Source organism: Thermobia domestica, chromosome 11 (genome assembly GCF_964235325.1).
Source record: "Thermobia domestica chromosome 11, izTheDome1.hap1.1, whole genome shotgun sequence".
Classification (NCBI taxonomy): Eukaryota; Metazoa; Arthropoda; class Insecta; order Zygentoma; family Lepismatidae; genus Thermobia; species Thermobia domestica.
Genome location: NC_137464.1, coordinates 226675699 through 226700913, shown reverse-complemented (window position 1 = coordinate 226700913; position 25215 = coordinate 226675699). Strand labels below are relative to the sequence as shown.

Below are 25215 nucleotides of genomic sequence, written 5' to 3'. Positions count from 1 at the left end.
ATCGTCTCCTTTAGCCTACCGGCATATCCGTGGGACGTAAAACTCAAAGATTTCATTTCATTTTTTCATTGATCAATTGTCAGAGAGTAACTAAATAATTTGGAAGAGTTTTTTTTTTCCTGCTCGGAAACAAGATAGAGTATTTTTTATCTCTAAGTAAACAAAATGTGACGTAGATAAGTATTACCTGACCAGCGAACGAGTGCGGGCGGCCGATTTTGAAACTAAAATGCAAGCAGCAGTGTTTCTAATCGGATTACTTATAATCAATCTATCATAGTTCTTTTTGTCCTGTTCGTAATAAACCACTTCACGCATATACTCAAGTCAGAGGCAGATCCATGGGGCGGGGCGATTGCCCCCCCCAGAATGGGATATTTTTTTTTAATTTTAAAAATAAAACCTAAAAATTTTCACCTTTGTATTATAAATGTAAAATAAAACCTAAAATAGGTAGGCCTTACCTTTTTTGTTTTACGTTGCAGAAGTCAAATAAAGCAATAAATAAAAGAGAACGTACAAAATCCTTTGTCCGCTCATCACGCTAATACGGCTGAACCAATTTCTTTCATTTTTGGGGGGTTATTAGGATTTGGACCCTAGATGGTTTTTATCATATCACTTTAATTTTTAATTACCAGTGTCTTGAGATAATTGACCATTCAAGTGTCCATAACGTACAAATCCTTTGTTATTAGTTCATCATAGGTAAAAATAAACGTATTTATATGCAACCCGCATGACCGTGTCACTCGGCGGGTTAACATAAATGACAGGCGATATACAGCGGAAAATAGCTTGAATCTTCTGGTTAAAATTTTTTAATTGATTTGCTTATTTTTACAGACACTTTTACAATATGCCAGCACCGGGATGACCGCAGCGAAGCGGGGCGGGTTAACATAAATGACAGGCGATATAATGTTAAGATGTACTGCAATCTTCTATGGTTTTTATCATATCACTTGAAAGCGAAAAAGTAAAAATTATCTAAGTAACAAAGTTTATTGCGTTCCGGGGTGACCGCAGCGAAGCGGGGTGAACGCTGCTAGTAAAGCAATAAATTGCAAGAAATTACTTACATTGGCGTTCTTGCTCAAAAAAAATGTCCACCTTTGGAATCGCAGATGGCCATTTCTGTTCTAGAAATTGCAGACAATAGCTACTTCCCCTCTTCTAAAGTTGCATTACTTTTTTTTTCTTGCAATACACTCTTACCTTGATTTAACTTCGAAACATTCAGCCTAAATCCGCTCCTGGCTCAAGTTAAGACAAACAGTTTCAAAAGTTATTGAAGTTATTTGCAGAACATCTTAAGTAACAAGCAAAAAAAAAAAAAAAAAAAAAAAAACTACAACAAAAATACACCCTCCATATTAACTTGCGAACAAACTAGCGAGCAGCGTTTTACAGGGTGCTCCTGTTTTATAATGACACCGAATAAAACGTAATCAATTTTTATACAATCTGCTTAATACACGGTAGTAGCTCACTGCATTGTCAATTGTGCTATGTTGTTCTTAAATTGGTAATTTCCATTCATATATCACTATTCACAATACATCTGCATTACTGCAGGAATGGTTCACTACAACCATATAACTTACGGCGTTCTTTATTAAGCGGAAAGAGATTAGGCTATGCATAACATCCAAACTGCAACTTTTAAAAACCGTTGGATACACTGCAGAGTGAAACTCTCCGCTCCCCTGTCCCGCCGCGCTTGCCAAGAAACTGATGTAAACACAACAGCAGCGCCATCCTCCCAAAACTGCACTGCTATCCTGGTCAGGTAATAGTAATTTTAATCTCTGTATGTTCTATATCAATTAAATGTATTTCATTCAAAAGGAACTAACGGTAAGTACCAAATGTAAAAATGTCGGATATTAACAAGAAAACTATTTATATTCACCATATGATCAACCAGAAAACGCCATCTATGAGCGTTGCTATGAACTAAAAGGAAACAGATTGGCACTTAGATTATTTAGGTACAAATTCTCTTTGGCACATAGATCCATAAGTGTATTTGCCAAACATTGGCACTTAGCTCGTTTCGAACTAAATAAATTCAATTAATAAGCTATTATGACGTATACATGATTAAATCACTGTTCCTTTTAGGTGGAATGAGTGAACCTGATACCCTGGAAGGATTGGCACATTTCTGTGAACATATGTTGTTTATGGGCAGCGAAAAATTTCCTGTTGAAAATGAGTACGATAAATATTTATCCGCACACGCCGGAAAGTCCAATGCATCTACTTATGGAGATCAGACGTGTTATGTATTTGAGGTCGATTCAAATTACTTACCTGGAGCACTTGATCGGTATGTTGTTGTTTCATTTTACTGTTATAGGTTCTACTGTTTACAGTAGAAAAAAATAGCACGTTAACATCAACTTGAAATTAATATTGCTTAATGCATTTTGCACACACAGATGCAGTGTATCGGTATCAGCATAGAATTTATGCATTAATAAATTTAGTACGAATTTCTTCTTTAATATAAAATTTAAAAGGTCAAATTTTGTTTGAAACCTGATTTTGACTTTCGGTATTTGAATATAAACTAAAATAATCTCTTACGAAAAATCATGGCTGTTACTTAAGATCACTGCACGATGTTTTAGTATCCACTACACAATGTGTAATTTAACCCTATATTGCGCAATTTATTAATTGTTTCCAGAAAAAAAAATTAGATGTTTTTCTTACTGCATTCGCGTATCTAAAACGAACTAATATCAAATTTTGACTCACACATTTACCATATGACATCAGGAGGATTGTGTATTTGAATTAACATTGCGCAATTATGAACCTTATTTGTTTAATTTTTCATTGATATCCAATACAGAATTTCTTTTAGACGTTACAAACTTTCTTAGCACATAGTATTGTGCAGATTTTCATAAATGCTTTAGTAAACGATGTGTATTTTAAGGTATGCTGAAACACAGTACATTTAATCTGAAATTACTAACATATCTTTCATGGATACAATGAAGTCACGCCTATTGTGTATGGAATGACAGTAAACAATTTTTCTTTGAAGTGAAACACAATGCCGTAAGACATGTTATTAGCAACTTGGCGAATTCTATAGGACGAACTCCAATACTATCTTGTCCTTGGTATACGAATAATGGACATGAACATTACGGTTCCTATAAATATTTCTAATTCTAACTTACTTAGTTCCAAAGGTTTATTGGGGTCCTTCTGGTTAGAATATAAAATGCTTTCACGAACAATCAACTCCAGAATATCAGCACTAAAAACATTCGAAAATATTCAATTGGAGATTTGACATCATTTGGAGAAGACAAACACGATTTCTATTGTGGTGCCTGAAGAGGTGCATCATTTCTTGTTATTCTTTTCGATTAGGGCTGACGACTGGCAGTAGTTGTAGCCTGACTGGAATTGGCATTTACTGTTTCATCTTTAAAAAATACAAACGATTCAATCAATTTACTAATCTGAAAGTATCGATTTCAGTGAAATCAATGCAAAATTCTCGAGTACAATAGTTTTGAGCATATCTTCTGATCCATTGAAGTTTCAGATTTAGGACGCCATTCTTTATCATCCGAATCTAGAACGCCTTCTAAATCATCATCGCTTACCTGGAGCTGCTCATCCTCACTGTCGTCAGGTGTTTTAGGTATGGCTGGACGAGTTCTTTTTTCGGAAATATATTCTTGCTCATTTTTTAAAGTAACATAAGCTTTTACAGTCTTCAAGAATCTTTATCGGGCAATAAATCGGTAAATAATACAAAAGGGTAACAGAAAGGAAAGAGAGAGATAGAGTGACAGAGGTTTTCAAAATAACACAAAATCTAAATCAATAGAGGAAGATGTCGGAAATGACGTTGTTATGTTTAGTATTTTTGTGTGTGTATTCAACCGGATTATTTTCATTCATAAGTTGGCAACACTGAAAGCATACATTGCACGCAACAATGCTTTCTATGAGCCAACAAAATTCAAAGAAAAGGTGAGAAACCAACATTTCAAACTTTCTATTAGGCCTATCGAAGAAATATTTGATTCTTAGTAAAAGAGGTTCGTAGTTGCTCAATGTTAATCAGAATATACAAACACATTTCGGACGATCAAATGCAAAACAAAATTATTTTGATAAGTTGCAAGCACTTAAAATAAACAACAGACACCTACCTTCTAGAAAACTATTTTTTCAAAGAAAAATTTTCTTGTTTTCGACTCCTCTTGCTACAAAAATAAACAAAGCAATGCATTCTACGCACGCTGTATCCGCGCTCGCAACAGAAACTCCTGGAAAACCTCTCCTTCCGAAAGAGACGCAATTATGAGTGTTTATAACAGATGGCACGGCATAAAGATAAACCACCTGAAACAAGAGTGGCACCATCTACGGTATGCCCTTCAAAGAATCACGCTCAACATGGTTTGTTAATTTGGATTAACACGGTGCAATATAGGGTTAATATTTAATAGAATAGCTATTGAAATTATTCACTTGAAACAAACAAGTCTTGGCACTAAAAGTTGTATTCAGATTAGAAATTAGTTACCAAAATTTATGTTTAGGTCGTATTACAGTAAATCTATAAAGGACCGCCCTGTGCAGTGGCACTATTTGCTGTACCCTTCTCTTTCTCCAGAAATAGGAAATCTTAAAAGCCACAATTTTAAGTATGCTACTCCACCATGACAACGAAGAGGAGGCGAAAATGTATTCGCACTCAGAAAGGGCTAAACACCACAAATACTATCTCGTTGTATCTGTTTTTTTTTTTTAATAATAATCTATTGTGTTAGTGGAAAATAAAGCAAACCCACCTGCAGAGGAAAGATGGTAATCCTTTTAATAGAATTCAATATAGAACTTCAATCTCAATATATCAGTTTGCAATTCCAGTGCAACTAGCTCTTTTATCTTTATTTTTTGATTCTCCTTCTACAGCTTTTAAAAGAATAAAAAAAACTTATTCAATCTCCAATGATAAGGAACTTGTTTGTGACAAAGACAAGACTAACTTTCATATCAAAACTGTGATAACTAACTAAATGAACAGGTGTTCGCTACTATTTGAGAATTGAGTTCTTGTATTTGACAATAATCCAACAATTCATGCTGGGATATTTTGACCATTTGCTTTAGCACTGTCCATGTGACCTTAAAGTAATGCAACCTAAACATGATATATAAATGTAGTATTCAAATATGTCAGCTTAGAAAATTTAATTAGCATCAGCATGAGGTCTAGAATGATTCAACAAGAAATGATTATCAGATTTTGCTGCTTCTTTAAGCCTGCCGCCCCCTGCAAATGCGCGTGTTGCACATATGGTAGAGCCGGCCCTGAATCTATACAATTTAAAGTAGCAGATATGCAAATTAATCGTATTTGAAATAGTTTACGAAGTTGATTTGAGATTTGCTTACTAATTGCAATCGGTTGTTTCATGTTGCTCCAATATTGATCGTCTAAAAATTAAGTGAAAGCACATAATATTAGTTCAAATTGTCTCCCCATTCTTATTCTAAGTGGTAAAATGTATATATATATATATATATATATATATATATATATATATATATATATATATATATATATATTGGCCCTTACGTATAGACTAAATTACACTTATCTGTGTTAATTATTATGCTTAATTGTAAAACGAATAACGCATGAAAATGCTGGTTGTAATAATGGAAAATATACTGAGTTTTTAATGTATCAGTCAAAGCTGCTAAAAAGCACATAATTTATTATATATATATATTGTATAAATCTGGGCCCAAATTGATCATGTGTGATTTTTGTGTAATTTCGAAGCATGTACACCAAGGGCGTCCATTAGGGGGGCAAGGTGGGGCGCACGCCCTCCTAGGGGAAATTGTACGGTACTTTGGAATATCGAGAACCCAATAGAATTTTTAGAATAGTTACAGCAAAATTTGAAAATATATTTGAAATGTCACTTATACTTGCCCCCCCCCTTAGAAACCACAGCATGGGTGCCCTTGATGTACACTACTAACATTTGTTACTAGTAAATGAAATGTGGAAGTCTTCTTAAAGGCAATATTTTCTGCTGTTAGTAGGAAATATTACTTTGAAATATATTAGACTAGCAGCGTTCACCCCGCTTCGCTGCGGTCACCCCGGAACGCAATAAACTTTGTTACTTAGATAATTTTTACTTTTTCGCTTTCAAGTGATATGATAAAAACCATAGAAGATTGCAGTAAATGTTAACATTATATCGCCTGTCATTTATGTTAACCCGCCCCGCTTCGCTGCGGTCACCCCCGAACGCAATAAACTTTGTTACTTAGATAATTTTTACTTTTTCGCTTTCAAGTGATATGATAAAAACCATTATAACGCCTGTCATTTATGTTAACCCGCCGAGTGACACGGTCATGCGGGTTGCATATAAATACGTTTATTTTTATACCTATGATGAACTAACAAAGGATTTGTACGTAATGGACACCTGAATGGTCAATTATCTCAAGACACTGGTAATTGAAAATTAAAGTGATATGATAAAAACCATCTAGGGTCCAAATCCTAATAACCCCCCAAAAATAAAAGAAATTGGTTCAGCCGTATTAGCGTGATGAGCGGACAAAGGATTTGTACGTTCTCTTTTATATATATATAGATTGTAAGAGAAAATGAAATGTGTAAAAAAAAATAATAAAATAAATTATGTTCAGCTTCAATATTGACATTACATGTAGATATCAATAGAGCCATCTATTAGAAAATACTTGAAGTGCACTATTATTATGAAAGCTGCATTGTACAAGTTTGATGAATGCATTGAAAGATGAAAAGAGATTTTGCAGGCATTGGAATTATCTAGATATTTATACACAGAAGTGATTGCTTTGGAATAATACTAGGGTACTTAAAAGGGACATAAACAAATTTGAAAACAAATATTTTTTCTTAGAAATAAGTAAGCATTTAATTAAGAAATGCTAAACTAGAAAAACTAAGATTAATTGCTAATTAATTTAGTATCGTTTTATATCAGTTCCCACAAATTTATTCAGATTGTGGTTGCTTTTCTTTTGCAACTACAGAGAAGTAACTATCTAAGTTTATTTAACCAATATTCGTAGTAGTTAGATAGTTCTCCTTTCTACCACTACTAACGTATTGGCGACTCGATAAAATTCTATTTTTCTTATATGGTAGTCATTTTATAAAATAGAACAAACTATCTTTTCAAGACTACGATAATATTTACTTACTAATACTGAGTACTGTCTAAAACACTGACCAGAATTTGACCAGCTCTCACACAAATACTAATTGACCAATTCAAACCAAACGCGGCACAAGTAATTTTGACAACAGTCTAATAATCACCAAAGACGACAAGTGGTCGAGCCAAAAGTAAAGGTAAATTACCTACAATCCCCCTTATTGACTAGATTTTGACAAGTCCTTACTCAAATACTAATTGACCAATTCAAACCAAAGTCGACACAAGTAACTTTGATAACAGTCTCTAATAATCCGCAAAGGCAACAGGTGGTTGAATCAAATGTAAGGGTACATTACCTACAATCTAAACTTACTGACCAGATTTTGACCAGTCCTCACACAAATACTAATTGACTAATTCAAACCAAACTCGACACAAGTGCTATTCAGAACAGTCTCTAACAAACACTAAATACGACAAGTGGTCCAATCAAAAGTAAAGGTGCATTACCTACAATTCCCCTTACTGACTAGATTTTGGCAAGCCCTCACACAAATACTAATTGACCAATTTCAACCGAATTCGGCATAAGTAATTTTGATAACAGTCTTATGACATTATTGGCAATGCCATAAGAATTTGGGAATGCCGCGAAATTTTTAGCTTTTTAAATGAACCTCCTGTAAAAGAATTAATTCCAGAAATTTTTCTCATTTATACGAGAATTGCACAAGAAGTATATAAGATACTGCTATAGTCTCTAACAAACACTAAAGACGATAAGTGAACGTATCAAAAGTAAGGATACATTACCTACAATCCCACTTACTGACCAGATTTTGATCAGTCCTCACACAAATACTAATTGACCAATTCAAACCAAACTCGGTTCAAGTACTATTGATAACAGTCTCTTACAAACACCAAATACGACAAGTGGTTGCATCAAAAGTAAGGGTACATTATCTACAATCCCACTCACTGACCAGATTTTGACCAGTTCTCATACAAATACTAATTGACCAATTCAAACCAAACTAGTCTTAAGTAATTTTGACAACAGTTTCTAACAATCACCAAAGACGACAAGTGGTCGAATTAGAATCCATACCAAAAACAGTTTATTATTATTATTATTATTATTATTATTATTATTATTATTATTATTATTATTATTATTATTATTATTATTATTATACAGTTTTTGTTCTGTAGGAATCAATATTAAAACAGTAAAGTCTACTAGTTTATATTGCTTCCGATTTCAACAGAGGATTAAGAGCTGACATAGAATTTGTTCTTGCTATCCTGAATCTATATTTTTTTAAAAAAAGTTCGTCGTCTTTTATTATGTTTTTGCTCTATGCAAATATATATTTGAACCTATATGGTAGCAAAATCCTACCAAATTTGGTTTTAGTGGATGTATAAGAGTGATGATAGAAGCTATTCTTTATAACACTGATTTCATAGTTTAAAAAATAACTCTTTTCAATATATAGGGTGAACCTGAAAGATGTGCACAAATCCCGGGAAGTGATTAGTGACTAACTAACTCTATGGCCTATGGAACCCGGAGGTTCAATGCCGCGTTCACAAAAGCTCTCCACTGACTTCTATCCTTAGCTAACTGCATCCAGTTTCTACTCTGTATTCCAATCTCTGCGAGATCCATCTTAATATTGTCCTCCCATCTGCGCCTAGGTCTTCCTAATGGCCGTTTTCCGATTGGTCTTCCAGTCAAGACTTTGAAAGCGTCTTGATGATTAGTGACATCAAAAGAAAACAAAAAGTCCTCTTGCATGTTGTCGAGTTCCGCGTCGTGTACGACTGAGGGGGATCCCAACTTGAAATCGAAAATTAAATTCTGCCAATTGAAGTGGAACAAAAAGATATGCACATATTTCGGGAAGTTATTCGTGACATAAAAAGAGGACAAAAAAGTCTCATGCATGTTGTCGAATTCCACGTCGTGTACGAGTGACAGGTATGCCAACGTGGAATCGAAAATCGAATCCTGATAATTGAAATGAAGCAGAAAGATGTACATAAATTAAGTGAAGTGATTCGTGAGACCTAAATAAGTTAAATGTGGCTATGAACATCAGCAAAATTGTACATTACGTAGTTGCTCGTGAGTAGCACATTAGGATTCGATTTTCGATTCTAAGTTGGCATCCCTGTTACTCCTACAAGACACGGAATTCGACAAGATGCAAGAGGACTTTCTGTCTCCTTTTCATGTCACGAAACAGATCTCGATGTGTGCACATTTTTCTGTCTCGCTTTTAAGTTGGCACCCCTGTCATTCGTACACGACGCGGAATTCGACAACATGTAAGGGTACTTTTTGTAGTCTTTTGATGTCACGAATCACCTCCCAGAATTTCTGCACATCTTTCAGTTTTATCCTATGTATTAACGTTTTCTCTCTATGGCGATCAGTGCTGAAATCGGAAATTGTAATTTTTCAGTACTTCCGGTTTAAATGGAGGAATAAAAATTGACATGAAAGTAATTCTTAAAACGGTGAAGCCATATCATAAACCCATTTCTCATTTCGTCTTACTTTTTTCTTACTTTCTGTAGAGATCAATATTGACCTCTGATTAATGAAAGATTTATACCACTTCCTGTTTTAATAGAGAGATGAAAAGATGGAGACCATTATTATTTTATTTCACGATGTAGTTCATTCGATATGTACTCTTTCTATGATGTTATATTGATATACCTACATCTAAAACCAAATTGAGCTATAGTGATTACATTTCGAAGTATCTGCGTTTAATTTTAGTTCTTTTACATAATAACTAGCTAATAACTTAGATTGTTTCTTTGCAGATTCGCTCAATTTTTCATAAAGCCCTTATTTACTGTAAGTGGAATTGAGCGAGAAGTGAACGCTGTAAATTCAGAGGATGATTCCTATAGAATGAATGACAAATGGAGATTTTATTTAATAGAACAATATACATCAAAACAAAACCACCCTTACAGAAAGTATACGGTTGGTAAGCAAAGTTCCAAGTTTTTGTTCAGATGTGAATAGTTTATGGTATGTATGTAGGGAGAATAGACTGCATTCATTAAAATATAGACATTAATGAAAGGTGGAAACAACTGTCTTTTTTATTTTACACACCAAATCCTCTATAGGTGCAAAATTCTAACGCAAAGAGTGAAAAAATCAGCTGTTTCCACCTTTCATTAGTATATATGAAATCACAACTGTCATAAGGTGCTCGATACAAGGACACAGGATTGTTCAATCACAGCAAGTGTCTGTGGTACAACCCACGAGGTCCGAGATTATAGTATCGACCTTGAGAGTGAGTAAGAGTTCTGGGAAGTGGATTGAGTGGTGTAGTGGTTAACGCATCGGCACGATATGTCGAAGGTCCCGGGTTCGAGTCCCGGGCAGTCACTATGTACGTTAAAATATAGATATTACTGAAAAATGAACATGCTTTCTACGTTAGATATTAATGTTTTGTGAATATTGCTTCACTGTGATACAAAAAATAGATCCATTGATAGAAAGATAACAAGCGGAGCGATTAAGGAAACTAACCTCAAATGGACGTATATAAACACAATCATAATTGCTGATAGATGTTACAGAATACATAATAAACAACTCAAAGATACCTTGTATTAAGAAATAATTGAAATTCAAACCGTTTCAGTGTGCGCTGACACCTTTGTCGATAACTTCTAAATGTTGATAAACTAGATATATCTGGGAAGGTTCCTGGCTACATGTAGAAACTTTCTGCGAGAAAAATTAAATAAATTCATTTCTGATAACTGTAGCGAACTAGGCTTCTTGGAAGAAAGAAAATAAAAAGTATGATGCACAGTTTATAGACTTTTATCATTCTTTTAATTCGTTGTCCTTCCTGTGGGTAGAAATTGGAATGAATTTCTTGATAACTGTGATTTACTTTTACGTTCGTTGTAGAATCTAATCACAAAAATTTGTAAAGACTATAATGTTGCGTTGAAACTTAGATTTTTTTTTACATCAATGTACTGGTCCAGTGGCGTACGTGAATTTCATCAAGGGAGGCATTCAGGTACTCAATCTCATCCTTTCAGGACAAGGATAATTGTAAATATTTATTTTTCCATCACCATATCTTGCTTAAAGAGGGAACCGAACCCTCCGAATTCCCCCTTACGTACGCCACTGTAACGCACTAACAAAAGCACTAAATTTTCATTACTTATGTACACTTCGAATAGTACCTTCCATTGTGATAAATTCAACTTTTGTAAACTATTCAAAGTCCACTAAATTTTTAGAAGTTACAATAAGCAAAGGACTTACATAGAATGTGGTAACTCAGTGGTAGACATCTGGTGCATGTAGTCCCTAGTTCGATCCCAGCTCGCGCCATGTAAACTTTGTGGTGGACAAACACCGTGTGCGTGGGTTTCCTCGGGGTTCTCCCGTTTCCTCCCACATTCTTCATTTCATTCATTTCTCATCATCACAGTCTTCTTTAATCTAGCCGGCATAACCGCGGGACGTAAAACTCAAATATTTCATATTATTTTCATTTTTACATGGGATGTGCATATTACTGATCTAAATAAAATTAAAAAAAATTAAACCGTCTGTTTTGTGATTTATAGACTACGTGATTCTGTGTTAAAAGGAACCTTGCTGTTGTTATTTTATGGTAAGTTTCAATCCTTGTTTAGTTACGAAATAATTTTCTGAGGCAGCTTCCTATTTCAGTGTTACTATTTTTCGTCTACAGAAAAAGGCAATAAGACCAATTTTTTATTTATCACCAAGAACCTCATGTAAAAGTGTCTTTCAGTCAAATAAAATTTTAACTGTGCCTTACAAAAGTGTCATATATTGTAAAGAGAAATGGAAGTAGTTTTCTTCATGCTAACGATGTAATTCATGCAACACGAGACTAAAAGAAAACATATTTACATCATATCAAAACTTACGTACACCGAAAGAAGTGTTCTTCCTATGTCTACGAAGTTGTAAGCTCCCGACTTACTTGAAGGATATCAAAACCATACTGAAATTCAAAAATGAACTGTTCAGTTTTTTATGTAACAAAATGTATTATGACATTAATGAATATTTGGGTGATATTTTGTAAAATTAATGTAATCTCAATTATATTGAAATATCTTAATATTAAATGTCAAGTCCTATGTAGGCCTACTGGTCTCTCACTGATAATATACGAAATGAATGAATAAAGAATGAATGAATGAATGAATGAATGAACTGTAGTGTAAACAAACAAACAAACAAACGAAGAGGCCTTCCCAATAAGCTAGTTCATACTTGCATACTTGAACTTGTAAAGAACACTGTGCTGTCGAGAAAGCTAACTGTAATAAAAATAAATGTTGAAAAAGAAACATTGTAATTAGCTCAAGTTATGTTTTCGTAGTTGATAGGTTGAATTTGAGTTTCCTTTCAGCACCGAGGATATTTGAGACGTGAACCTACAGCTTAACGTGAACTCGAACCACTCCCGCTCCCGCTCCTTCCGCGGACCGAACCCCAGTCTCTTTTATGTTTTCTTGAAATTGAAAATAATGTCATCCCATTTGTGACATTCTTTACAAGATTTACCTCCCGACATGTATCCAGTTTAACAACAGTTACAACTCATCGAGAAAAGTGTCAGCGAACACTGAAATTGTTTCAAATTCGACTATTTCGTGTTACAAGGTATCACATTCGTATTTGAGCAAATTGATAAATTAATGTTATTACTGAAGTAACACAGAAGATATGTTTTGAATATAATAAAAGGGAACTAAGATTTAATTTATTTGAGAGATGTGATCTTATTTGTTTTAGTTCCATTATAATTGATTTTAAAAAATACATTAAATTAGAATAGATATATTTCATATCACTCCCGTTGTTCTCAGGTACTGTCTCCTAGGAGTAGCAATTCTCGATTTTTCCTTTGTAATAATGAAAGAGTGGTAACGCATGGGCTGTAATGAACTCGTTAATTATTTTTCCATAAGTTGTTTCATTAATTCCTTTCGAGTTTCAATTTATAACTTCCAAAGTAATAAGGCTACCATGACAATAATTTATTAATAATTTTAATACTTTTTGCCATTATAGGGAATAAAAACACTTTGAGCATTATTCCGAAGCAAAAGGGAATTGATGTCAGGAAAGAATTGTTGCATTTCTACGAACAATGGTATTCATCAAACATAATGAACTTAGTGGTGCTGGGAAAAGGTGGTACGTTTTCTTCTTTATATGAATAAGGAAATAAGAGTAAAAATTAACATATAATAAAACAAGCAAAACATCTATCTAGGAGTTAGAAAATAACTAAATACAGTAACACTTGACTAGAACCATGGATAGATACGTATGCCATCTATACACGAACAAAAGAATATTAGCACTAGACTAAAAGAACACATACAGGAAAGCGCAACACTTGCGGTATCGAGATTTGCGGTACTGCGACATTTGCGGTACTTCGAGTATCGACATTTGTGCAACTGGGATATTTGCGGTAATATTCGAAATAACTTCTTATTCTCCAATTTAAGAGAGGATATTGTCAGGTGTTCAGTTAGAGGATAAGCACACAGTATCAACTGCTATATAAAGACCAAATTTTATAACATTGGTGTAGCCAGTAAGCTGTTCTAAGAAGAATAATATGACTTTTTCAGGGGACTCAAGGTTTTTTTTTTTTTTTTTTTGCATACTAAAGCAGACTAAAAAAATTTTTTTCAGAATATGAAACCATTATTAACTCACCATACATAGATACAAATCTTTCTCAGAACATGAAAAACATGTGAATCCAAATATATGGATCACTTATACAGAAAACTGTAAAAGGAAAAAACAAATACTAGAATACATCGTAGACACATCCGAAAGATGTAAACAAATGCTTGTTTGTGATTGCCAAAACTGAAAAAATGTAAACAAAGCTTTATCTGTGATTGGTCAAACGCCTGTCCATGGTATTTAAAGGGAACTTCTAGAAATATTTATATTTTCTGTTTCCTTTCACAGGTTTCATTAACAGTTTTCCAATAACCATTTACAAGTGTTTATTCAAAGTTGATATATAATATTCTTCTTTCTTCGTTTTCAACATATTGAGATATTTCTAATTACGAGAAAGTATTACGGAATTATCCAAAGAGCAAATTCCCTGCGGAATGATTTATCACAAGTCACTCATTTTGCACAAGTTGTTCATTGTTATGAGCATATTTAGGGATTTTTGGTCAGATCTACTTCGGAATAAGTATAAGAGACAACGTCAAAATTAACGTTTAATGAGTTAGTAATTTATTTTTGTTTATAATAGAGTTCAATTAGTTCATTAGAGATAAACACATAAACAGTGACACATAATGCTAGGGCAGAACACATTCTGAGGCAGATCCTCACCTCCGGAACTGATTATTTATAGTCATTGATAAGTCCCAATTCCTTAACCTTCCTCCACAAACACTGATTAAAATGGAAGTTACACAGACTAATGTGTGTTCCCTGCTGGAACAGTGTTCTTCGAGATGTTATTGCTGCTTGCTCGAAATCCAATTTGATAAATTTCGGATTACAATCATTAATATTAGCCTTCACCAAACTGAAAAAATCCCTGCTACGTCTTACTAGCTCTTCTTGGTAAAAGGTCGAAGATCAAAGGGTAGATATTTGCTTTCTCCAAATTATGTTCCCGTTCTTGAAATTTTGATTCTGTCTGTACTGAAAACCCTAATGAAAAACACATGGTTCTTCTTAGAGGTTTCAATTATTTTGATAGTTTTCATTATGTGGCCCGCGTGATCTCTCATATATCCATAACCCACCAAAATCAGCCAATCAGAATGAATCACATAATATTAGGCTGTTCCATCTCCATATCTACCTCCTTTATTATTATATTAATTCTAATTTAGGCTAACGTGGAGTGAAGTGGATACTTTTAGCGCACATTCCACGGTGTGTACTGCAAATGTCCCACTATCTCAGGGAAAATTTTGAACAGTACCGCAAATGTCCCAGAAAAACTGATTTTCTGGTTGTACCGCAAATGTCCTAATACCGAAATTGTGCTAATTTTCTTAAAAATTAGAAGTACTGGGAGATTCAGATTCTCGGACTACTTTCATCGATGCATCCCTGAACACAAGTAACTAATAATCAAAACTCTACTTTGTATTAGGATATTACCAAATGTTTAAAAATAGCGCTCCATCTAAATTTAATACGAGAGAATGGATTGATAATGATTGTTATACTGTTTTAATACAACTAGCATATGTATACGCTGCTGTAATTGACAGAGAGAGTTCTGAAAAAAAAAAAGTGTTACTTATAATCCTAATGACCTTTCGATTACAGTTACCCTTTCGAGTTATATACGCATATGCTGCATGGAAACTAATTGTGTTGAAACAAATTTTGAAATTTAACTCATAAACCGTAACTCGTAACCGAAGAGGCTGTATCCATTCCATTTTAATTTTACAATTAAATTACTCCAATCAAGTAAAATAAACTTAAAGTTTCAATAGTTTGTTGGCTTGCAAGTCCTTTGTTAACAGTAACTGGTACTGACAACTCCCCCACCTTAACATTTATATGATTATCTCTTTCGAAATTTTGATCAGGTGTTGAAAGAATCTTTGGTCTTCGCTTGCCTCTTATCTTATTTCAAGTTTCGTAGCTTTCTTTTCCGATAAAATACACACTTGTTCTTTTATCGTTGGCCATCAAGGGCGCCCATGTTGTAGTTTCCAAGGGGGGCAAGTATAAGCGACATTTCAAAAAATAGTTTCAAATTTTGCTGTAACTAATGTAAAAATTCTATTGGATTTTCGATATTCTGAAGAACAATTTCCTCTAGGGGGGGGGGCGATCGCCCCACCTTGCCCCCCTGATGGGCGCCCTTGTTGACCATTATTATTATTACATGAAAAACAAAGTACCATTGAAAAGAGGAAACACATGCCGTTATAAATAAATAAATAAATAAATAAAACGAAACGTCTCAGGATAGAAACGAAAATGTTGACGAATGAAGACAAATGGACTAACAGACATTAACAAAGTGAGCATAAAGCAGTGGGCAGCAATTGTGAGCCATTGGTAGCAGAAACTTACCGGCAAATTAAAATTTCCTTCAAAAAGTTATCAAAAATTCCATTTGTATCGCCCGTCTTTTCTTAGTATTCACCCTCCCCCTTCCCTGGAACAATGGACAACAAAAGCTTAGTCGCTTCAACTTCGAAAATGTGCATTTCATTTACACTGATCTTTCTCAACCCTTAACTGTGGTTATTAAATCGAAGCACTATGCGGGGGCATTATTTATGACAAGTCTGAGCACCCATGAACATACCCATTCGAAAGACATATTTGGCAGTGATATTGCAAGCAAGGTCGCGGAAGGGTAGATGGGGGAGAAATGAAGAGTCTTGTATTTTGTGCATAGGTGGGATTGTGCAAAGAATGCCGCCGTACTGCCGTAGTGCTTAATATAACATCTATTGAAAGCTAAATTTCTCTACATTTTATCTCATATTATTAAAATCACTCTTTTTACCCCGATTAAAAAAAAAAAAACTTTCCTAAATCTCTCTGTGCCGCAGGAAATTTTCTTCAAACCAGCATCACTTATGACTGCGGCATTTCCACCAATTGATGTACGAATCCATTTCAATTGTAAAGGAGCATTTTACAACCAACCACGCAAAGACTCAACTTTATTGCTCTTTCGATGCATGTTATCTGTATTCCAGTCTGCACAATATTTATTTGAAGCTATTTGGAAAATTTTTCATCATAACATTTCGTCTAATGAATATTCACATTTAAAACACAAAATTCATTTTCCAGTTTGGCGCCCTCTTCACCTGGCGCCTCCTGCGAACACGTAGTTCGCAGGATTCAAGATCCGGCTCTGGTGGTAGTAGTAGTAGTATATTTATGTTTTTGCTTTATTCTCGGGTTTGCAGGAAGTTTCCAACAATTCTATATGTGTCCAATTCACGCTGTTTGTATCTTCTTTACGTTGTTTTTCTTCAATTCCAATCGTTTCAAGTGCCTTTTTCAACGTCTTGTAGAGCACTCTGATATCTGACAGTACTATTAAAATTATTTTCACATTTTTGTTCTTACTTTCTTCTTTTATGATTTGAACTAGTTGTTTGTATTTTTCCATGTTTTCTCTGTGTGCTTTTTACAGGTTTGCTGTGTTTGGTACTGTGATCAGTGGCGGCTAATGTTAGTGTTGCAGCGTTGCGCAACAACCAAAGTATTTCAAGAAAAAATATTATTAGCAGTAGTAGTAAAGAAGAGAAAAAATACTTTCTAATACTCCATATACTCTAAATAACATAGTTTTTACTTCTGTAACTATAGAATCCATTAATCCGTTGTAAAAACTGAAAAATAATCCGTCACAGAGTCTCTAATTTATATTGCGTTGCAGCTAGCATGCAACGACCAGATCTCTGCAACGCGGCAATTGGAGCTAATGTTAAGTCTCCTTCCCCTATCTCAGAAGTTAAAGATTCTGGTCGTTGCAGTGCTTCTGCAACAACGCGGCCCGGTTTCCAGTGAACGAGAAATTTTCTCGCGTTAAATAAGATTTCTGAATTTTATTCCCCTACCAATTAACAAATCTACTGTGTTCGAAATCTTTCAGTTCAATGTCCCTCCATTATGCCCGTTAGGCCAAGGGAAACGATAACGAAAGCAAGTAAGACGTAAAAAAAACATGATTGATTGCCATAGGGCAGGTAGTATAGTGCTTGAAAGGAGACAAATATATATTTAAAAGAATAATATAAAATGTGGGTTTATTGCATATGCGTACATAATATATGACCGTTACCAAAATGATGAGAGAAATGAATAACATTTAAAGTAAATGAGGGTATGGAGAAGAAAAATAATATTTTAATTTACACGGGGTTACATATTTTTTTTTTATGATAAGACTGCCATATGCCTATTTTATTATAATAGCAAACAGAGTTTATGGTTGCGTACTTAACTTGGCTGAAGTCCATGATTAGGCACAGTTAACTGATAGCTGAGTCTGCACACCACCAGGACCGGCGCTAGAAGTTTTGCCGCCCTGGGCGGTACTTTGACGTGCCGCCCATTTATTATTTTCTTTCTCAAATTTTTTCGCCCCATATTCTTTTCTTTTTCAAATTTTGCCGCCCGTCAGACTTGCCGCCCTGGGCGATGGCACGACTCGACCCCCCCCCTCGCGCCGGCCATGCACACCACTAACGCTAAATTGAACGCCACTGTAAACGATGTTGTGCGAATGCGTTGAGATTGAGTTGTGATTGCAATGTGATGATTTTTGTAAGATTTTTAAAGTATATATATATTTATTTTTTATATTTTTATTTTTTATTTTGGATTTGAGAAAATAGGATTGTTTATTTTCTCCTGTGAAATTCTTCCGTGTTTACAATATTTGTTTTTAACTTTTACTATTTTTACCAGGATGTTTTTTGATACCTTATTTAAAATATTTTACTTTTATTTGTTTACTGTTTGGTTTCCCCGAGAGATTAAGAAAATACCGTACTTCAGTTTTTAATATTACAAAAATTAAAAAAATGTTTTACAAGTCAATAATGATGGAAAAATTGGTAGAATGAAATTGTGGGAGGAGACGGGAGTACCCCGAGAAAACTCACGAACATGATGTTGTCCACCACAAACTTACTTGGCCGGGGATCGAACGAGGGATTCCACACTACAGAGGTAAGCTCTCTACCACTGAGCAACTGAGCCCCCCCCCCCTGCTTCTGTGTTCGTGCTCCTGTTCTTAACCCTTAACGAGTTTTCGTAACCATTTGGCTACACATATTTTGATCTTGTTTATTGCGTTTGAAGACTATTATTTTTAGGTATTTTTCCTTGTGGTTATTTATGTACATACTTTCCGCGATCCAGAGAAGCTATTACCTCCTGGTGACAACTCTGGTAAATTTTACGCGGAAGGTAGTCTGTGGATATATTGTTTTGCAAGCAGTGCCGGAAACAGTCAGAAAAGATAGTGAACCGTTAAGGGTTAAAGGTTAATTGTAAAAATGAAATGAAGTAAAAAAAATAGTGATAATTAGAGAATTAAAATTACTAAGGAACGTTTGGTAAAATAGTTTTTAAAAAGTAGTCAGCGCATGTGCTTTTGGTGTATAAGACTCCCTGTTCGATTCCTGGTAGGAGAGCACAAAAATATAATTTCACATCATTCGCTTTCACTTTCACTAATCATCCATCTTTTTATTCCAAAAGGGCATAATCGTGGGACGTTAAACTGTATTTTTTAAAAAAATCATTAATTTGTTTCATATATATGTTATTTGTTACATCATTTGTTATGTATCTTTGTCTACCAGATGACCTCGATGAATTGGAAGAATTGGTACTTAAATTATTTAATGACGTCAGAAATAAAGATGTAGAAGCACCCGTGTGGCTAGATCATCCGTTTGGACCAAACGAGGTACCAACTAAAGTCTACATTAATCCTGTAAAGGACAATAGACAGCTCAGAGTATGCTTTCCAATTCCTGATCTTACTGAATATTATAAATTCAAAGTAAGTATGATGTAATTAGAAGAAAAAAAAGAAAGAAAGAACGAAAAAGGCTCACATCTTGCCAGACTAGAGAATCATAACAACATATTGTTTCGGAACATCTCTGGACCCTTTTTCAGTATATTTTTTTGCTACTACACCGACCACTAAAACGAGGTTATAGGTTTTGTCAACTCATTAAAAGCCATGCTTTAATATAAAGCTTTTGAGAAGAGAAAGAAAACTTAGTTGAATCCATACTTTATGAAAATTATTTTGGTTAATGATGTAAACACTAAATCATATGGAAAACAGTTATGAGGTAGAAATATGTTTCTCATCTGGAAGTAAGTATTTTCTTCGTGCGTTACAATAATAAAGAAATATAATAATAATAATAATAATAATAATAATAATAATAATAATAATAATAATAATAATAATAATAATAATAATAATAATAACATATTGTCGCTAACAGTAATACTGAAGACTATAGTGTTTATTTATAAGGATAACACTATTACTGATACTTGCTCACTTGCTTGGAGGAATGAATTCCATATAAGGTTTATATTGAAGTATGGGATTTTAAGAATAAAGTATAACCATGTTTTAATAGACCGTGCAGTAGTAGAAGATATGTTGAAAAAGGATCCAGAGCAGTCGTTCTTTCAGAAAAAAATGTTCCGGGGGGCACACCTAGTATTCCAGGGGGCACTTCTGGTACTATTTTATTTATTATTATTAGACTTCGGATTTTTGCATATTTGCATGTTTTTTTCCTGATGAGATATTCATATGCTCTTTAAACAGAAATTCCTTTCAGATGTTTTGGGGTAAAATAGCGGAGTTTTATAGTGCATATATTTGCATATTTCGGAGGTTAGTGCATGTTTATGTCGTTACTGCATATAAATGCATATTTAAATTAACGACCAAATTGATCATTTTTTTACGTCTAACCACTTTCCTCATAAATGGAATTTCAATTTTCTAATATACATAGATTGAAGACCTTGAAATGGTTCATTGTTGTTGGTTTAGAATATCTTCCAAGGTCATATGAAGGGAGAATAAGAAAGAGGTGAGTGATTCATCCCCTCGGCAATGATGCATGACTGTCACGTTTTTGGAAGAGATATAAATGACGGTGTCAAATCACCTACAACAAAGTTTCCACCTTACCCATCTCGGAAGTTAAAGTTGACACTGTTGTGCGTGTGTGAGAGAGTGGATTTGAAATTGTGTGGTCCTGTGGCAGTATAAGAGTACCAAAAGAAAAATCTGGGTCCATTTAGTTGTAGTGCGACATCTTCAAATTTGAATTTAACTAGCTCAGAATCTTGTCGAATATTTTTGCCCATTTTTGTTCATCCAAGAAAAAATTTCGTACCATTCAAATAAACAAGTGAGGGCTATTTCAAAATTTTGGCCACTTCGATCACCTGTAGTGCATCTTCAAATTCGAATTTTAATCAGCTCAGAATTGTATCGAATTTTTGAATATTTTTCTACCACGAAAAATAAATTCTGTACCATTGAAATTAACAAAGGAGGGTCATTTAAAAATTTTGCCACTTGGATCACCTGTAGTGAGACATTTTCAAATTCTAATTTCAACTATTTTGGTGGTACAAAAATCTACAAAAAATAGGGAAAATTCTAAGCTAGGTAGAATTCGAATTTAAAGATGTCACACTACTGGTGATAGAAGTGGCCAAAATTTTGAAATGTCCCTCCTTTGTTAATTTGAATATTACAATTTTTTGATGGTACAAAAATGTAGGGAAATAGGACAAAATTCTGAGCTAATTAAAATTCGAATTTGAAGATGTCGCACTACAGGTGATCGAAGTAGCCAAAATTTTGAAACGGCCCAACGCTGTTAATTTTGTAGTGACGTTTAGTTGAATGGCACAACATTTCTTTTGGGTGGACAGAAATGGACTTAAATTGGACAAAATTCTGAGCTAGTTAAAATTCGAATTTGAGGATGTCACACTATGGGTGATAGAAGTGGCCTAACTTTTAAAATGGCCTTCCCTCGTTTATTTGAATGGTACAAAATTTTTCTTGGTGACCAGAAATGAATGCAAATTGGACAAAATTCTGAGCTAGTTAAAATACGAATTTGAAGGTGTCGCACTGCAGATGATCGAAGTTGCCGAAATTTGAAATGGCCCTGCTTTGTTAATTTGAATGGTACATTTTTTATTGGGTGGATAAAATGGACAAAATTCTGAGCTAGTTAAAATTCAAATTTGAAAATGTAGCACTACAGGTGATCGAAGTGCCCGAAATTTTGAAATTGCCCTTCTTGGATTGAAGTTGAGAGACGTTAACAATTCAAATACAAAGTATATTTTGCAAAGTGTATGCTAAACAAGTAATATTTTCAAAGTAAATAAGCTTGTTTTCAGAAGAGGACATCTCTGTTTTGCTCGACACAAAAGCTCAAACTTCAGCAGCGCTCTACTTTTTGGTCTTATGTTTTCATAGTAGTTTCAAGTTTGGTAAGGAGGTTACACAACTATGAAACAACCCAGATTTTTTTTTTTTTTTTTTGTGCATATTCGACAGAGTTTATCCCAAAGAAACAGTTGAAAAACGTATTTTGGAAAGAAATGAACAACCCTTTTGAAAATGAGCTCTAAATTAATTAAAATATTTGCTTTACAAAATCTAAAACTTGTCACAGCAGTTATTTTCTGAGATAAGAAGATAAGTTTCCTGTCCTTTAAGGAGTTTATTAGAGTACTGTATTTAAATATATAAGCTTGTGTTGCTTTGATACGCATCTCGGTCTCTCGAAACATAACTTTGCTACCAAGTCTTCTGTTATGTTTTCGATAACTTTACCTTCTTCCCATTCATGCTCAAATTACTTTATTCCATTTGAAGTATCAATATTATACTGTACATTGTAAATTATTGCTGTTTGAAATGGACAATGTTAGGCTAGAAGAAAATATTCTAGGATTTACACATAATTGGACACTAAAACAAAGTGGATTTATTTTGTTTTCAACAAGAACATAAGGGTTTTGAATACAGGCTTTTCATGCAACAAAAACTGCCTTCATCAGACTCCTTATTAAACGGAAATTTATTTTAAATGGAAATATTTCACAGTCCCATGAATTTAAAGGTTTAAAAAAAAAGTGAAATTCTTTTGATTAAGCGGCACCTGTGTTGCGAACAACGGATGCTAATATATACTTTTTAACAGAAATTTTCAGGTTCCGGAATGCAGCATTTAGAAAAATTTTAGTCATTCTGTGAGAGGTTAGGTATATGAACTTCGTTGTCCAAGGGCGCCCATCAGGGGGGCAAGGTGGGTCTCTTGCCCCCTAGAAGAAATTGTACTTCAAAAATCGAAGATCCAATAGAATTTTTACATTAGTTACAGCAAAATTTGAAACTATTTTTGAAACGTCGCTTATACTGCCCCCCCCCCCTTGGAAACCACAACATGGGCACCCTTGACTTTGTCTTTAAAGGTCATCGTTTACTTGTTACCCTACACATTTAACTTTAGTCTACCGCCATGTAAGGCCCTACATACCGGCGAGTTTTTGAACGAAGTGCAATTTACATAGTTATTTTCAAATACCAATAACTCGTTTTCTAGCTGGTCTTGAGACATGGAACAAGGAACGTAATATACACAATAGATCAAAAGGCAACCAAAAGTAGAGGGAGGAGCACTGAAAAAGACAGCAGTGTCTGTCTTGGCTTTTGAAACTGTATGAAGGCTTTTTTTTTGTAGTTGTTGTTGTTCACTGTAGTTTTGTGTGTATTAATTCGTACCATAAATAAATACTGTAATTGAATACGGTAGGCCTATGTACAACATTTTATTTTATCTCACTATGTATGTATCTTATTTATTTTTTAAGCATAGATCTATCTTAGTTAACTTTAAAAGCTTTAACGGAAATTTTTGCGAGTCCTGTTCAATTTCGGTAGGCAGGTTTTATTATGTGTTTATACCAGAATTGTTTATTTACTTTTCTGAATATATTTATTCTTTATTAACAGATACTTGGCACATTCTTTTTTATTTGTAAATTAATATATATATTTAAGTTATTTAAGTAGATGTATTTTGATTTCACGTACTGACTGTGAGCTGTTTGAACCCGCCGAAACCAAATGTACTCAAGAAGCCTCGGACGCTTGGTTCAGTTCAGTCTCAAAGATCATAACGAGATTAGAAGAGCGATGATTAGGACTTTGTAGTGCATTTGAGCTATTTGATTCAATAACGAAACAGACTCCACCAAGACCAATCGGACAAGGATTTCTTCGAAAAGCACAGTCAATAAATGCGAAAAATCCTGGCATAAAATTATTGTCTACTGTAAATAAAGTGTTCCTGGGAACAACGACGCACGAATTTCAGATTTATCGGCAAGTAACTTTGCTTCTTTGAAATACTGTCCCTTAACGATCCGTGACACAGAAGGAACATTTTCGATATTTTGACTGATAAATGCAGGTTTTTGCCAGAAAACACAGAAAACTACATAGACCCCCTAGTTGTGTATTGTAGCATGAATACATCATAGTTATACATTAAGTATATGTAGTTCAAGTAATACAACTTTTTTCTCTAAAGATAATAAAATTTCTCATTTAACTTTAGCTTTTGATTGGTGCATATTTACAATTATTACTGCATATTTGCATATTTTCAGTGCATATTTTCGTGATTTTTAGCGCATATTTGCATGCATATTTTGCCGTTTTTTAGTGCATATCGATCCGAAGTCTAATTATTATATTATATACGTATTATTTTGGTCTCGTCCAGGGGGCACCCTCAGAGCTCCGGGGAGGCAGTGTCCCCCAAAAACGTGTCTCGAAGAAACACTGATCCTGAGATGTCTTAAAATAGTATATTAATCTCAAGTTCGGGATGCAAGGTTAGAGGAAATTTTAATGAGTTTCGTATGCCAAATATCTTTTATAATATTGACCCTGTCCGTCTGTCCGCACGGTCGGGAAACAAAACAATCTCTTCAACTACTTGATGAATCACAACCAAATTTGATCAGGATGTAAAAGATCAAACGTTAGGATTCGAGTTCGTTGATGGAGGCGATATTCAAGCCAGAAGTGGTAGAAATCAACCATTTTCGATTTTTACGTTATCATTATAAAGCACTAACGGTTATAGATAGCGAGAAGTGCAGTTCTGCCATCGGTTAAGCCTCCCAAGAATACCTTTCATCTCCATTCCCAACTTCCTAATGATAACAGAAGTAACAGAAATACACCACAACTTCCAATTTCAATATTTATCTACATAGATCCAAACCGAGAAGAGATAGTGAAAAGCGGTTTTCTGAAATCTATTTAAAGTTCTAAGAATAGGT

The 25215-nt window shown here is 34.2% G+C and overlaps 1 protein-coding gene across 2 annotated transcripts in view; it reads left to right on the top strand.

Moving 5' to 3' along the window:
• Positions 1-25215, top strand: part of LOC145664779 (insulin-degrading enzyme-like) — a 155791-nt gene that overhangs the window by 10553 nt on the left and 120023 nt on the right. For both annotated transcript variants that reach the window (XM_081731735.1, XM_081731736.1), the window contains exons 3-6: positions 2128-2335; positions 10074-10243; positions 13357-13482; positions 19650-19852. In XM_081731735.1, coding sequence (XP_081587861.1) covers positions 2128-2335; positions 10074-10243; positions 13357-13482; positions 19650-19852 — 707 coding nt within the window. The remainder of the gene's footprint in view (positions 1-2127; positions 2336-10073; positions 10244-13356; positions 13483-19649; positions 19853-25215) is intronic.